The 13,702-nt window shown below is 37.1% G+C and overlaps 2 protein-coding genes across 4 annotated transcripts in view; one reads left to right on the plus strand and one right to left on the minus strand.

The window, feature by feature from the left end:
* The first annotated feature begins 153 nt into the window (after positions 1–153).
* On the plus strand, positions 154–6,357 carry adcyap1a (adenylate cyclase activating polypeptide 1a). 3 transcript variants are annotated; one of them, XM_061758856.1, is made up of 7 exons: positions 162–381; positions 511–615; positions 1,458–1,595; positions 2,777–2,881; positions 4,231–4,365; positions 4,735–4,843; positions 6,118–6,357. In XM_061758856.1, the coding sequence occupies exons 1-7, from the start codon at positions 251–253 to the stop codon at positions 6,124–6,126; spliced, it is 732 nt and encodes a 243-aa protein (XP_061614840.1). In that variant the 5' UTR covers positions 162–250; the 3' UTR covers positions 6,127–6,357. The 3 variants fall into 3 exon arrangements, with proteins under 3 accessions (XP_061614842.1, XP_061614841.1, XP_061614840.1); XM_061758858.1 differs by lacking the exon at positions 511–615 and having other exon boundaries at positions 154–381; XM_061758857.1 differs by lacking the exons at positions 4,735–4,843; positions 6,118–6,357 and having other exon boundaries at positions 157–381; positions 4,231–4,432.
* A 6,136-nt stretch (positions 6,358–12,493) lies between these two features.
* The window catches only part of mettl4 (methyltransferase 4, N6-adenosine), a 28,666-nt gene continuing 27,457 nt past the window's right edge, over positions 12,494–13,702 (minus strand). Inside the window, exon 12 of the mRNA XM_061758716.1 lies at positions 12,494–13,616. The gene's annotated coding sequence lies outside the window, so the exon portion shown is untranslated. The remainder of the gene's footprint in view (positions 13,617–13,702) is intronic.

Here is a 13,702-nt window from a genome sequence, read left to right on the forward strand (position 1 = left end):
AAACAAAAAAACCAAAAACCTTGATGACTCATATGCTCAGGTGGGACTCTTGCATTTCAGAACTTGGACAGCTCCTCACGTCACCCGCGAGCCCCCTCCTCCAGTAACCGACGACTGGCCAAACTCAACCGACGCCGGACGGATGAACTCCAGCGGGACTTGATGACGTGGGCGCCCCTCCCACCTCGCTGACCAGGGAAGGAGGCATAAAAAGAAAGAAAGAAAGAAAGAAAAGTTGTCTGGCACTCAAATGTTTGGAGGACACTCCAAAGCCACGGAGAGGAGACACCCACAAAACGAAGGAGAGGAAGAAGAAGAGGAGGAGGAGAGAGGAAGAGGAGCTCGCGTCTCACTCTCGCGTGCAGAGGGGCTCTTCCACCGGTAAGTGGGATCGCAGCACTCTTCTTTTGCTTTTGGGTTTTCCACACGTCCAAAAGCCAGGACAGCTCGGGGGGGAAAAAAAGTCTTACGCCGTGTGCCTGAGCGTGTGTCAACGTTTTGCCTTGGCAGCAAAATGTCCAGCAAAGCCACGCTCGCCTTGCTCATCTACGGCATCATCGTGCAGCACGCCGCCGGGAACGGATCGCACGTGGCGCTCGGCTTTCCCACCGTGACGTACGTGCGCCCCTTCTTTACCGTTCTGGATTCGGACAGCATGTATTTTTGGGTGGTTTTAACTTTTTTTTTTTTTTTAATAAATAATCTAATTTCACATTTGTAGTTGTTTTTATCAGCATAAAAATTGCAGCCAAGCAATTTTAAAGTCGCAGCATATTTTTTTCAATAATAAAAAAAAACAACACATTTAAAAAAAAAAAAATTTCACGAGGCAACTGTCACCTATATTTACCACACGTATGTTTTTTTTTTATTTAAATGAATTGAAAATAATAATGTATATTTTTAAATATTATAATAATTCAGTTACATTATTGATTTTTTGCTTTTATTACTTTTCAGCGCTCATTTTAGCTTAAAAATCCTAAAACATACCACAAAATTCCTCTCATTTTTAAACATTATTTGAATGTTTTAAAAAAGATATTTAACTTATTTCATTGTAAACAATATTACATATTGTGTGTTTTTTTTTTTTTTTTTTTTACTGAAAGAAGCCCCTATTTGCATTCTATTCTTAATATACTTTTAGAACCATCCTTTATGTACCTTTTTTTCCCCTAAATCTTATATTTTAAGCTTTGGATAATCTCACCGGGCAGCAAATCCATACTAATTGCCCACAAAACATCCACCAAGGACAGTAATGAGATTTACATGCCAGACAATTGGATGGTTAGCAAAACCACTCAAAACATGAGGAAGAGAGAAAAGAAAAGAAAAAAAATCTTCCTTTACAAAGAGAATTATGTTTTTAATAAAGTGACCAATCACTGTATATTTTTTTTTTATCCCCCCCCCCCCCCCCCCCCCCGCCGTTCCCCATTTCTCCTTCCAAGACTTGATGGTGAGGTGTACGACGAGGACGGGAACTCGCTGCCGTCGCTGGATTACGACCGCGAGCAGTTGGAGGTGAGAAGCCCCCCAACGGGGACGGAAGACGTCTACTCTTTGTATTACCCGCCACCAGAGAAAAGGTAGACAATTATGACTTTTATTCTATTTTATTTAGATATTGCATTTATTTATTTATTGTAAGCCTGTCTTGTTTTTATTATTATTTATTTTATTTTGGGCTGTGTTGCTTCGATTTGTTTTAAAATGGTATTATTATTATTATTAGGATTATATTGTTATTATTATTCTATATTATATATATATATATATATATATATATATATATAATATATATATATTATACATATATTATATATAAATATAATATAATAATATTATATATTATATTATTATATTATCTTTCATACATTTTCTGTTTTTGTTATATTATATTATGTAATATTATATTTGCCTGTCTGCTTTTGAATTGTTTCTATTTTATTTTATTTATTTTGTATATATTTATTGACTTTATTTCTCCACTTTATTCTATATTTTTTATTTAGGATTTGTTTTATTTGTGTCTTTTACTCAATTCTATGTATTGCTAAATTGATCTTTCTATTTAATCATATAATTTTATTTATTTGTGAAATAATTTTGTTTTATGCATTTTATTTTATTATATTAATGTTTTTCTGTATTTTATTTTATATTATTTTGGCCTGAGTCTTTGAATTATTGTATTTTTAAAATAATATTTAGGCCTTTTAAATCTATTTTATTGTTACATTTATTATTATTACTATTAGTAATAATATTATTATTACAAATATTTTTACATTACATTTATTTGATATAGTAATTGTTTTGCATTTTCTTTTCTTTTAGGAAGATCAGTTTCTCTATTTATTTTTTATTTTGGGCTATTTTCTTTTCTTTCTTTTTTAGTTTGTACGCCTTTGATTTTTTTCTAGGTTATTCTGTATTTTACGTCGGTCTGTCTCCTTTTGATTTCATTAGAATATTATTATTTAAAATTTCGGTATTTTGCATTTTATTTTATTTAGGTCCTTTCGATTATTGCTATTTTTTCTTTTTTTTTTATTGTAAAATTGAAATAGTTTTTTTTTTTTATAGAAATTGAGGACTATGACTAAGTTGTATGTGCAAAATATCAAAATCTGGCACTTTAAAATAAATCAATCACTCTCGGGTGTGAACATTTGAAATCAATATGTAGTGTGTTTTATGGCAAATAAGTTGCATTCAAGCTCTGTGGTAATTCTCAGTTGCTTGTGTGTGTGTGTGTGATGTTCAGGATGGAAAGGCACGCAGACGGCATGTTCAACAAAGCGTACAGGAAAGCGTTGGGTCAGTTGTCAGCCAGGAAGTATCTCCATTCCCTGATGGCCAAGCGGGTCGGGTAAGAAGCGAACGTGTTACTTTGCCTTTGTGCGACTTTGCACTATTACGCTGTACTTGTTGTGTTACATTGCGGCGTACTCGTGTGATGTCATTACGTGCCAGCATGCTGCTCAATCTGTCCTGTCATCAAAATACTCCGTCTACAAGCCTTCATGAATGACTTCTTTCATTCAAAATAACTACTTGCATATTATTTCATTATTTATGATTTAATTCATCTACCTACTTGACTCTCACGCGTTACCGACTCACACAATTTAGTTTCCTTAGTCTGCCTACCTGCCTGCCTAATAACATAACTGCGTTTAGCCTTCATTTTCTTAATATGCCTACCGACCAAACACAGCTACTTGCATACCTTTATTTCCTTAATATACCTACCAGCCTAGCTAGCAGCATAATTGCTTACATGCGTGAATACTTTCATATAAAAAAAACCTACGTGCATATATTTATTTCCTTAATATACCCATCCTACCAACATAATTACTTGCATATTTTCCATTTCATAACTATGTACATTGACTTCCTTCATTTACCTACCTACTGACCAACATAACTACTTTTACACCTTCATTTCATTTATCTACCTACCTACCTAACAAAACAACTGCTTACATACATTTATTTCCTTAATATACCTACAGCACCAACTAGTATAGCTATTTACATGCCTTAATTTCCTTAATCTAACTACCATCCTAAACACTTGCATCTCTTAATATCCTTAATCTACCTACCTACTTAGATCTTAATTTCCTTCCTATCTGAAGTTTATTCAATATTTACAATAATTTCCCTAATCTACCTACCCACACAGACCAACATAACCACTTTCATAAATACATTTCTTTTATCGACCTACCCACCAAACTACCAACATAACTACTAAACTACCTTAATTCCTTAACTATTTTTCTATTAGATGCACCTAACCTCCTGCTTCTACAACCTAACTCCTTCTAAACCCTAACTTCTTTAATATACCTACAGTACTTGCCATCTTATTTTAATATCCTTAATCCACTTAACTTCCTTTATCTACCGACCAACCAACATAATTACTTGCATACATTAAGTTTCTTAACTACTTACATAACTTAATTTCCTGAGTCTACCAACTGACCAACACAACTACTTTTCTACATTCATTTCCCTAATCTACCAACATAACCATTTCTTTTACATCCCTTGATTCCTTAACTATTTTTCTCATACAGTACATGTACCTGGCAACTAGTTTCCTACGTAACATCCTAACCACCTTCATTTCCTGAATATACCAACCTCCTTGTAACAGACAGGTCACATGACTGCATGGATGTTCCTCTGTATGTTCCCCCGTAGCGGCGGCAAGGCGCTGGCCGAGAACGGCGAGCCGCTGTCCAAGCGCCACTCGGACGGCATCTTCACGGACAGCTACAGCCGCTACCGCAAGCAGATGGCGGTCAAGAAGTATCTGGCCGCCGTGCTGGGGAAAAGGTACAGACAGAGAGTTAGGAACAACAAAGGACGCCGGCTGTCTTATTTGTAGCATCCCCCTAACCCCCCCCCCCCCCCCACCCCCCCCTTCGCCCCCACTGATGCCAACTTAAACATGTCAAGCGCTTTTTGTGTTTATTTATGTATGAACGAAGCCATTAAAAATTAATATTTTGATAATAATACTGTTTTATTTTCTACTTTAAAAGCACTTGGGCATGTTGCGTAGTTCCAATGGGGATGTTCTGTGTGTCTTTTAAACATTTAGAAGGCGGGGGGGGGGGGGGGGGGGAATAAATGCTTTAAAAGACAATCACTGTGCCGTCTGTGACATTAAGCTGCTGTAGTTGTGTCGTTTATCCACAACAGACTTGAGGACTTAGATTTGCATGGTGTAGACTTTGACGCCCTCCTGGACGGGGATGACTTTGAGGCTTTTTGGGGGGACTGGCTCAAACAGCTCCCCCCAAAATTACTGGTGAGTTTTTTTGTTTTTGTTTTGTTTTTTGGGGGAAATGGGGTCTGGGGTCTTGTGCTCGCCTCGCTGTCTCCTTGTACTTTATCCTTTTCCTGAAATTCCTTCATCTGACCCAAATCGGAGGATTTCTTGAATACGTTTGGGGTCTTTTCTTCCACAAGTGAGCTTAACACTTTCCGCTCTTGTCAAGTGCCAAACTTGTGTTTGTGTGTGTGGAAACAAACAAAACAAAAAAAAATCCTGTTCTTGTGGTTTTAAGCATGTGTCTCTCTGACCATATAATAAGTATCAACATAAAAAAAAAAAAAAAAGAAATAAAACAGCCAAGATGGTAGTGGCCAAAACTGAAAATAAGCATCTGCTTTAAAGTATACCAAATTTGCGTTACCGCCCTACAATGTTTCTCTCAAAATTTTTTGGTCGTTTTCTTGCCTAACCCAGCTAACAAACCACAAAACGACAATCAAAACATAACTTTATTTTACATTTTCTTGTGTTTTTCTGATTTGAAATCAGTTCTACTCCAGTCCTGTAGGTGGTGGTACTTCACCAGATCGTAATGGCTCACAATGAGATTCTGCACACTAATCTGAATCTGCAGGTTTTTCAAAAATATTTTCAGTTTTTTTTTTTGGTGTGATGCCCTACCAACCTACCAAAAACCCCCCCCCAAAAAACGGCATTTACCTTTTGAAAAGATTTCTCGTGTCTCATTTGAACAAAACTGCAGTTGCAGTTCCACTCCAGTCCTGTAGTAATGTAGTTTTAAAAGTGGTTGCCATTGCTCCAAGCACAAACGGCTAAATTCAACTCCATCTACTGAATCTGCTGAATGGCGTCCTAACGAACTAACAAACGGCCTTCAAAACATAACCGACGGAAAAAAAAAAACGATACTTGTTACATGGTTGTTCCTGGCGAGAGACGCATGAGGTTTGCACCTTCTGGGCCCGCTTCTGTGCTTCCCTTTCTCTTATTTTGTCAGAAAAAAATGTGTAAAAAAATGATCATAAAAGAAATTGAAACGCATGATTAAAATCAGGAAAAAAATGCACTTACTCACCACACCATACATACATACAAACACACACCTGCCATTTCCTGACCATGGCGTCACATGAATGTAAAATGGCTGACCGAGAGGCTCTTAATGTCCTGCTTGACATTTTTATTTAATTTGATTTTAATTATCGTGTACAGAGACAAACTGTTTGCAGAGAAAGTGGAAACCTCGTGGATGCTTTTTGTGTTGACTGCTGTGCACTCTCCTCCAGGCTTTGTGACGCAGGAAGCGGTTTTTGCGGCTGCGGTACCTTGCATCAACTTTTTTTCCCTCCCTTTAAAAAAATAAAAAATAAAAATAAAAAATAAAATGGCCCTGGATGACAGATGGCTATTTAAGTGGCCCTACAATGCTGCACATTATCAACTCACATTTCCAGTCCACCCTTCATCCATCCTCCTCAACCTTTTTTATTTTTTATTTTTTTTGCTTGTTTCATTTATTAATGCAATTTTTTGTTTGTTTGTTGTGTTGTTAAGTGGAGGCAAGGAAAACGTTGTAAGGTGTATGATACGAGCCAATAGCCTTACGAAAATGACACTCAAAGATATACGCAAAGTTATATTTACTGTGCAGAACGTGATTATTATTATTATGATTATTAGAGGATCTGGTTAAGTGTTGCAAGATTTGTTGGAATAAAGTTTTGTAAACAACAACAAATATGCTCTATCTTTGATCATTTTTTAGCATAGATTTGATCACAGAACAATGTGTTGCGTTCAAGTGAATGGGTCAGTCCAAAAGCCCGGTTTCCATGGTGATGTTGACACCAGTTTGTCTGGCTCTTGTGGGACCGCCGCACTTTACACCTCGCCAGAACTTCAACAGCCAGTCGGGCGCCACTGAGGACGTCGCCGCCCAAAAGCAAATAAAAAAAACTGCTTTCAATGACAGGATAAAAAATATTGGACATGATTTTGTGAATTTTTTTTTCACATTTCTGCTATAAAACCATCACGGACACACACGAGCTATTTGCAGTGGCGAGGCTGCAGTTGAAGGCTGATGATGTCATAACGCCGCACAAAGGCTGGCTCAAGGCAAAATTGTGAGTTTTTCATTTCACAGAAAACGAGCCTGATTCCAAAATACAAAGTGGATGTTATGGCTACACACACTAAAGTTCGAGTAACCACAATTGGCCCCAATGCAAGCGGACTGTAACGTCCAATAGTGAAAAGCTTCACCTTATGTCTGCTTTCAAATGTAACAAATTCTTCTTTCGCCACCATGCAAGTTTCTCACACATCTTTTGTTTTTTTGCGTAACCCTACCGACGAACAATCACATGACATTGAAAATGTAACTGTATTTTACATTTTCTTGGTTCTCTCCCAATGTTTTGTTTCAACGGCAACTGCTGTTTCCACTCCAGCCCTACAGGTGGCAGTATTTCAAAAAATACAGTGTGAGTGCCACAGCTACATGTACCAAAGCTTCACAATTCATCCGAAACTGTAACGTCCAAAAGGGAAATTCTCCACCTCCTGCCAGATCTCCTTCAAAATTTAACAAATTCTTTCTTCGCCCCTACTCTACAAAGTTTCCCCAAAACATTTGGTGTTGTTTTTTGCGTAACCCTACTAGGGAACAAACAAACGGCATTCAAAACGTAACTTCTCAAATTGGATTTTGACCCACTTCTATAAACATTGTGATCACAAACACACAATTCCTAACAAGGACAAGGACAACTACCGAGATGTCTGACTACATGCTGCAGCTTGTTCCGGTAAGTGAAAGTGATCAAATCAAAATCGAGCTGATCTAAGACGCCATCCTATTGGTGATGTGATCGGTACTGGGCGGGGTTACCCACCCCCCTTGTGGAGTCCCCCGGGGACGCTCCTTCACCTGGATGGCCCTGCGAGTGGCATTTGTAAAACCAACTGTCCACCCACGAGTGACACCTTGTCGCCCCTTGAGGGTCTGTCTGAATTACAGCTCATGACCATAACAAAAAAAAAAAAATTAAATAAAAAATGCCCTGGCATCACTGCAGTCATACAAAGACCCCCCCCCCCCCCTCACGAACAAGCTTCGATTGGGTGGCTTGATCAATGGAAGCCAGACCCTTCCCGTAGCCCCTCCCTCCCTCATAACCCAATCACCCCGGCGTTGCTTAGCAACCGGTCCCCAGTCGGATGCGTATACGATCAGCCTGGATAGTTTTCATTCGGACGGCTTCCCGTCTAGGCGGCGTCGAAGGAGGTCACGGATACATAAGCTGTTGTATCGTAGCGGATGCGTTTATACCTAAATGATGAACGGGATACTTTTGCAACACGCCAGAAGGCGATAAAAGCAAAAATATAACAGCTGTTGCTGAGGGATGACTCATTAAAAATAAATGAAAGCTACTTTTTGTGGGTTATTATAAATGATAGTTTTATAGCAGCAAAGTGCACAGTAGAAGTACACAAGAATTAAAAAACAAAGCAAAATGGCAGACTTCTCGCGTCTTTTCAGGTATATGTTCCTGAGACTTTTTTGACGACTCATTTAAGACGAGCCGAACAAAAAAAACAAACAAAAAAACAGACAAAAAAATTGGATAAAATAATTGTGTACGAATACTATACAAACAATGAAAAAGTAAGAAATCATTCAATACAATTTAAAATAGGCTGACATTAAGAATCGTAAAATGAAATGATAATAAACATTTTAAAAAGCACAAATAAAATAAATTCTGAACATCATTTTTAAAAACAGCGAGAAGACACTTCCATACGAATAATTATCAAATGATAATTAATCATTTCAAACCGAAGGTTTTATTGCTTTATCACATTTGGAACTTTCGGATAAATGATCATTATAGTCCATCCATCCATCCATTTTCTGTACCGCTTTATCCTCACAAGGGTCACGGCCGTGCTGGAGCCTATCCCAGCTGACGCCGGGCGAGAGGCGGGGTACACCCTGAACCGGTCGCCAACCAATCGCAGGGCACATAGAAACAAACAACCATTCGCGCACACATTCACAATTTAAGGGCAATTTAGAGTCTTCAATCAACCTACCATGCATGTTTTTGGAATGTGGGAGGAAACCGGAGTGCCCGGAGAAAACCCACGCAGGCACGGGGAGAACATGCAAACTCCACACAGGCGGTGCCGGGATTTGAACCCCACTCCTCAGAACTGTGAGGGATCGGTGTCCACCGTGCCGCCATCCTTATAGTCAAAATATTAAATTCATTATTTGTCAAATATGCAGTTTTTATTTATTTATTTAAATTTCACGAATTGGCTGGTATGCATGAGACTCTTCTACTGCTTCGTTTCCCAAAATGGTTCCCGACCCCGACAAGAAAAAGCACAGCGAGGAGATCGATGAATCTGCAATCGATTGCTCCTCCCTTTCGATGATGAGCAAATCACTTTGTTTTGTAAACAGTTAGCTCACGCTGTTCTTCGTCTTCATTAGCGTCTTCCTCTTAGTAGCGCGCATGCACACACACACACACACACACACACACACACACACACACACACACACAGTGATGAACAGGTGTGCTAATCGAAGATGAAATATTGCAAGCGTTACGGTCTGCTTTGCGACGGGAGAAATTAATTTCCTGTCACATGTGATTAGATGCATCGGCTTTAATAGGATGATGAGACCATATGAGCAGAAGTATTGGGACACCAGAGACTTAATTCCCGGAGACTCTCATTGTCCTCCATTGTTGTTGTTTGTTAGCATTTATTATACTCCACAGTCCCTACTTTCTTCCACCTGCCCATAGTCTCCTCTTGGATAAAATTAGACTCCTTACTGTGGCCAAGAAGTAAATACAAGAAAGGACCAGACTAGAAAGGGCAAAAATAAACAAAAAAGCTAACATTACTTCATCCACACTGTCTACTTTGCTGCAGCTGCCCACAGTCTCCTTTTGGATAAAAGGTGTCTTCTTATTGTGGCCAAGAAGTAATTTCAGTATAACACCCAGCTAGAAATGGCAAAAATAAAAAGAAAAGCTACCGTTAACTTGCCCACAATCTGTGCCCTCAGTCTCCCCTTGGATAAAATGTGTCTTCTTATTGTGGCCAAGAAGTAAATACAGGATAACTCCCGACTAGAAATGGCAAGAATAAAAACACATGCCAACGTTAGCTTACCCACAATCTCTGCCCTCAATCTCCTTTTGGATAATTTTTTTTTAAAAGCCTCATGTCGAGAAGTAAATACAGAAGGACCTCGTTCTGCCCTATTGTTATTGTTAGCGTCCTGAGTGATACGTTCAAATCCGGCGCGGTTTCCACAGTTTCACACACGACTTGGTGTCGGAAACGGGGCACCGGAACGTGCGAGTAACATCGTGAATGAACGATGGCACGAGTAACATCGTGAATGAACGATGGCGCCATCATTCACAGGCCGGACATTTGGTAATGTATCTTTAATCGCCGCTCTAAAATAGAGGGTCTATCTTTAGCCGCTCACACTTCATCTTTGCTGACTGATCCTGAAATAAAGTCTCACTTTTTGTCCCCAGCGGATGTAACGCTGCCGCCGTTAATGAATCTGAAGAGCAGTGGTTAAATAATACTGCAATGTCTCTTTTTTGGTACGTGGAAGGTCTCATTTGTTGGTCCCCAGCAACAAAAAAGGAGGCTTCAAGTCACCACGGGCGGCGTTACCGTCCAACTGTGAGTACCCTAAATATGTGGAAGGTGTCACACGTTGCACCTTTTTTTTCTCCTGTGTCTGTTGTTTTCAAGCAACCTGATGATGTCATACATTTGTGCAGAAAAGCCCGGATCCGCAGCCATAAGGCTTCGTTTGTGGACATTAATGGGGGGGGGGGGAAAAAGCCCGGAAAGAAGCAGCAAAGTGATTAAAATGTTGATGGACGACACTGCCTTCGTTGTTGTACTTAGTAAAATTAAGTACGTAATGAAGAAAGTATCAATGTCAATGTCCTACACGCAAATAAACAAACACAATAAAAAATCATGCCTGCTGACCCGTAGCCTATTATAGCTACACAGAAGCCTAATGTAAGCCGTTTCCAAAAAAGGCACAATAAATGAAATATATCAATAATCAAAATATGTATAAATATGACAACAACAAAAAAAACAGATACATTAAAACATGTACAAAGAATCTCACGAGGAATTAAAAAAATAATACATGCAAACAATATTTGTAATAAATGGAAAATGTATTATAGAAAATAATAAAATCTAATATGTAAAAATACAAAAAAAGTAATATGTAAAAACAATTAAAATATGCCAAAATATTCAAATGTGATATGTAAAAAAAAATAATAATAATAATAAGCAATAAAATACACTTTGATATGTAAAAAAGTAACAATTTGTGAACATAGTAAAATTATGAAAACTCATGTTATATGAAGATTTTGTTATATATAGATATTGAAATACATACCAACATGATATTTTTTGTGTCACTCAGACTTAAACTTGAAAACTCTTAAGAAACGTAAAAAAATAAATAAAAAACTTGCGTAGTGTCGACATGGCCTGGAATAACATTTGTAAAAGTGAAAATAAATTTTATTTACTTTCTTGTTTGTATACGTGCCCTTCACTGTCTGCCCGCAGCTTTGGAAAGTTGACGCCCGCCTCGCAAAATTCCAAATAAATCAAATAAAAACAATTGTGTAAACCCACAATCCTGCAGATTTTATTTTGGCTTTTAAATTTGAACGACTGCTCTGCTGAGCATCAGCTGCTTGTGATGCTGGACAGGGATGGAGGGGGAGGAGGCGGGGGGGGGGGGGGGGGGGGATGTAATTGGATGGTGTCTATTTATTAACTTTATTAAAGTGTGAGTGGCCGACACATGCTCACTGCCTGATTCATTCTGTCAGTCACACTGGCTTAGCTACGCCGCCTCCGCCAATCCGATCGCGACGTTTTCGACTGCATGCCGTGTTGTATTTATCCAGAAACCATGTAGACAAAAGTATTGGGACACGAGGACACGATTTATGCATTTGACGACTTTCCATTTTATTGCAAGTTTACGATTATCACGATAAAATGCCGTTAAATGAATATAAAGGTAATTAAATCAGATTTATTAAATACATTGAAAAACATCAAATATATAGAATATTTCAATAAATAAATATAACCCATATAACAAATATAAATGTTATCAATTGAATATTAAATCCATTAAATAAATGGAGGAAAAAATAGTCACTAAATAAACTAATAATTTGAATAAATCTGTTCATTAGTTTAAAAGTCTCTTTAATGCATAAAAAAATGATACAAAATAATCAAAAAGGTCACAGAATATATAAAATAAATATGTCCAAAAGTATTGGTCATTATGCATTTAACGGCCTATTGAATTGTAAAAAATGCTGTATATGATTAAATAAAATAAATAAACACACATTTAATTAAATAATAACAATTTATATATTAAAGAAAATATAAATAAATCAAAATTGAATGTGCTGTAAAAAAATAAATAAATCACTGAATAATAAAAATGTCATACAATAAATTACCAGTAACTGTAATGTAATGTTATAGTTATACTATATTTTAAATTACAAATGCCATTAAATAATAAAAGTCATAAAACAGATTTTAAAAAATGTTTAATAATGATAATAATAAAGTCCATTAGATAAATACAAATGTCAAATAAATAAAAAAAAAATCATTAAATAAATGTAAAAATGTCAATACATCAATCATTTAATTAATTAAATTAAATTACAAAGTCCATTAAATACATTAAAATGACACAAAACAACCAACAAGCTCATAAAATAAAAAAGGGACAAAAGTATTGGGAGACGTGGCCATGACCCCTACAGCAGGTGTAGCCATAAATAATAATATTTTTAAAATTTTTGGAACAGTATTTTCCTCACTGCGAAAGCATTTGTGCTGCTGCTTGATTGGAATTAAAGCTCAGCGGGTCGAGAAGCAAGCAAGCTCATCCCCGCGGGAGCTTAATTGCGCTTTGGCATTCAACACATTGATGCTTGCACAGTCGCAATTATCTTTCAAAACGGGACCACCCCAGGCAGCAGCAAAGAATGCCTTTAGGACATATTAGGTAATCCAGGGAGGAAGGGGTATTTTAAAAATTAAATTACATTAGAATTGTGGGCTATTTATAGCTTCTGTTTGAAGTTAAACTTGTGTTTTGGTTTTTGCCTTCCTGTTGAATGTGAATTTTACTTCGTGTAGCGAGTAAACTTATAGTAAGTACACAGTTTTTTAAAGCAAAATGTTTTTTTTAATTAATATTTATTTTTAATAAAACTACAGTAAAAACTATAATGTAATTTCATTTTAAAATCTTTCTTTTTTTTAAATAGCATTTTTTTATTTGATTACTTTATTTTTGGGTTATTCAAATCAATTTAAAAAAAGATATTTTCCTTAGCAACAATTTTGAGGAAGAATCTGCCATTAAAAGTGCATGACATCACGCCAGACCTCATCATACCTTACAAGACCTCAGTTTAGTGAGCAATTTTAGGATTAATTTATGTGGCGTTAATCTTAATTGAATAAAGTTAACAAACCACTGAACAATAAAATTATTTTTCTTGCACAATCGGCAAAGGTGAGGTGCGTATTCATCTACTGGACCTTGGCGTACAGTAAGTCCGCGCCCTGCTCGATCATGGTGGTACTTGTTTACTGCGGTGTGTCTCACAGTAGGCTGTGTTTCAATGTCGCACAATGACTGTGAAAAAAGCCCACGAATTACATTAATTGTGATTAAATAAATTATTATTAAACAGGTTAAAAAAAATGTATTGATTAATTTAT

The sequence above is a fragment of the Phyllopteryx taeniolatus genome, chromosome 20 (assembly GCF_024500385.1).
Source record: "Phyllopteryx taeniolatus isolate TA_2022b chromosome 20, UOR_Ptae_1.2, whole genome shotgun sequence".
Lineage (NCBI taxonomy): Eukaryota > Metazoa > Chordata > Actinopteri > Syngnathiformes > Syngnathidae > Phyllopteryx > Phyllopteryx taeniolatus.

Bases quoted from the DNA above. Each gene is read 5' to 3' on its own strand.
- adcyap1a (XM_061758856.1), top strand. From the start codon at position 251: ATGTTTGGAGGACACTCCAAAGCCACGGAGAGGAGACACCCACAAAAC. The intron at 382-510 runs GTAAGTGGGATC...TTGCCTTGGCAG, and splicing joins GCAGAGGGGCTCTTCCACCG to CAAAATGTCCAGCAAAGCCA. The intron at 616-1,457 runs GTACGTGCGCCC...TCTCCTTCCAAG, and splicing joins CTCGGCTTTCCCACCGTGAC to ACTTGATGGTGAGGTGTACG.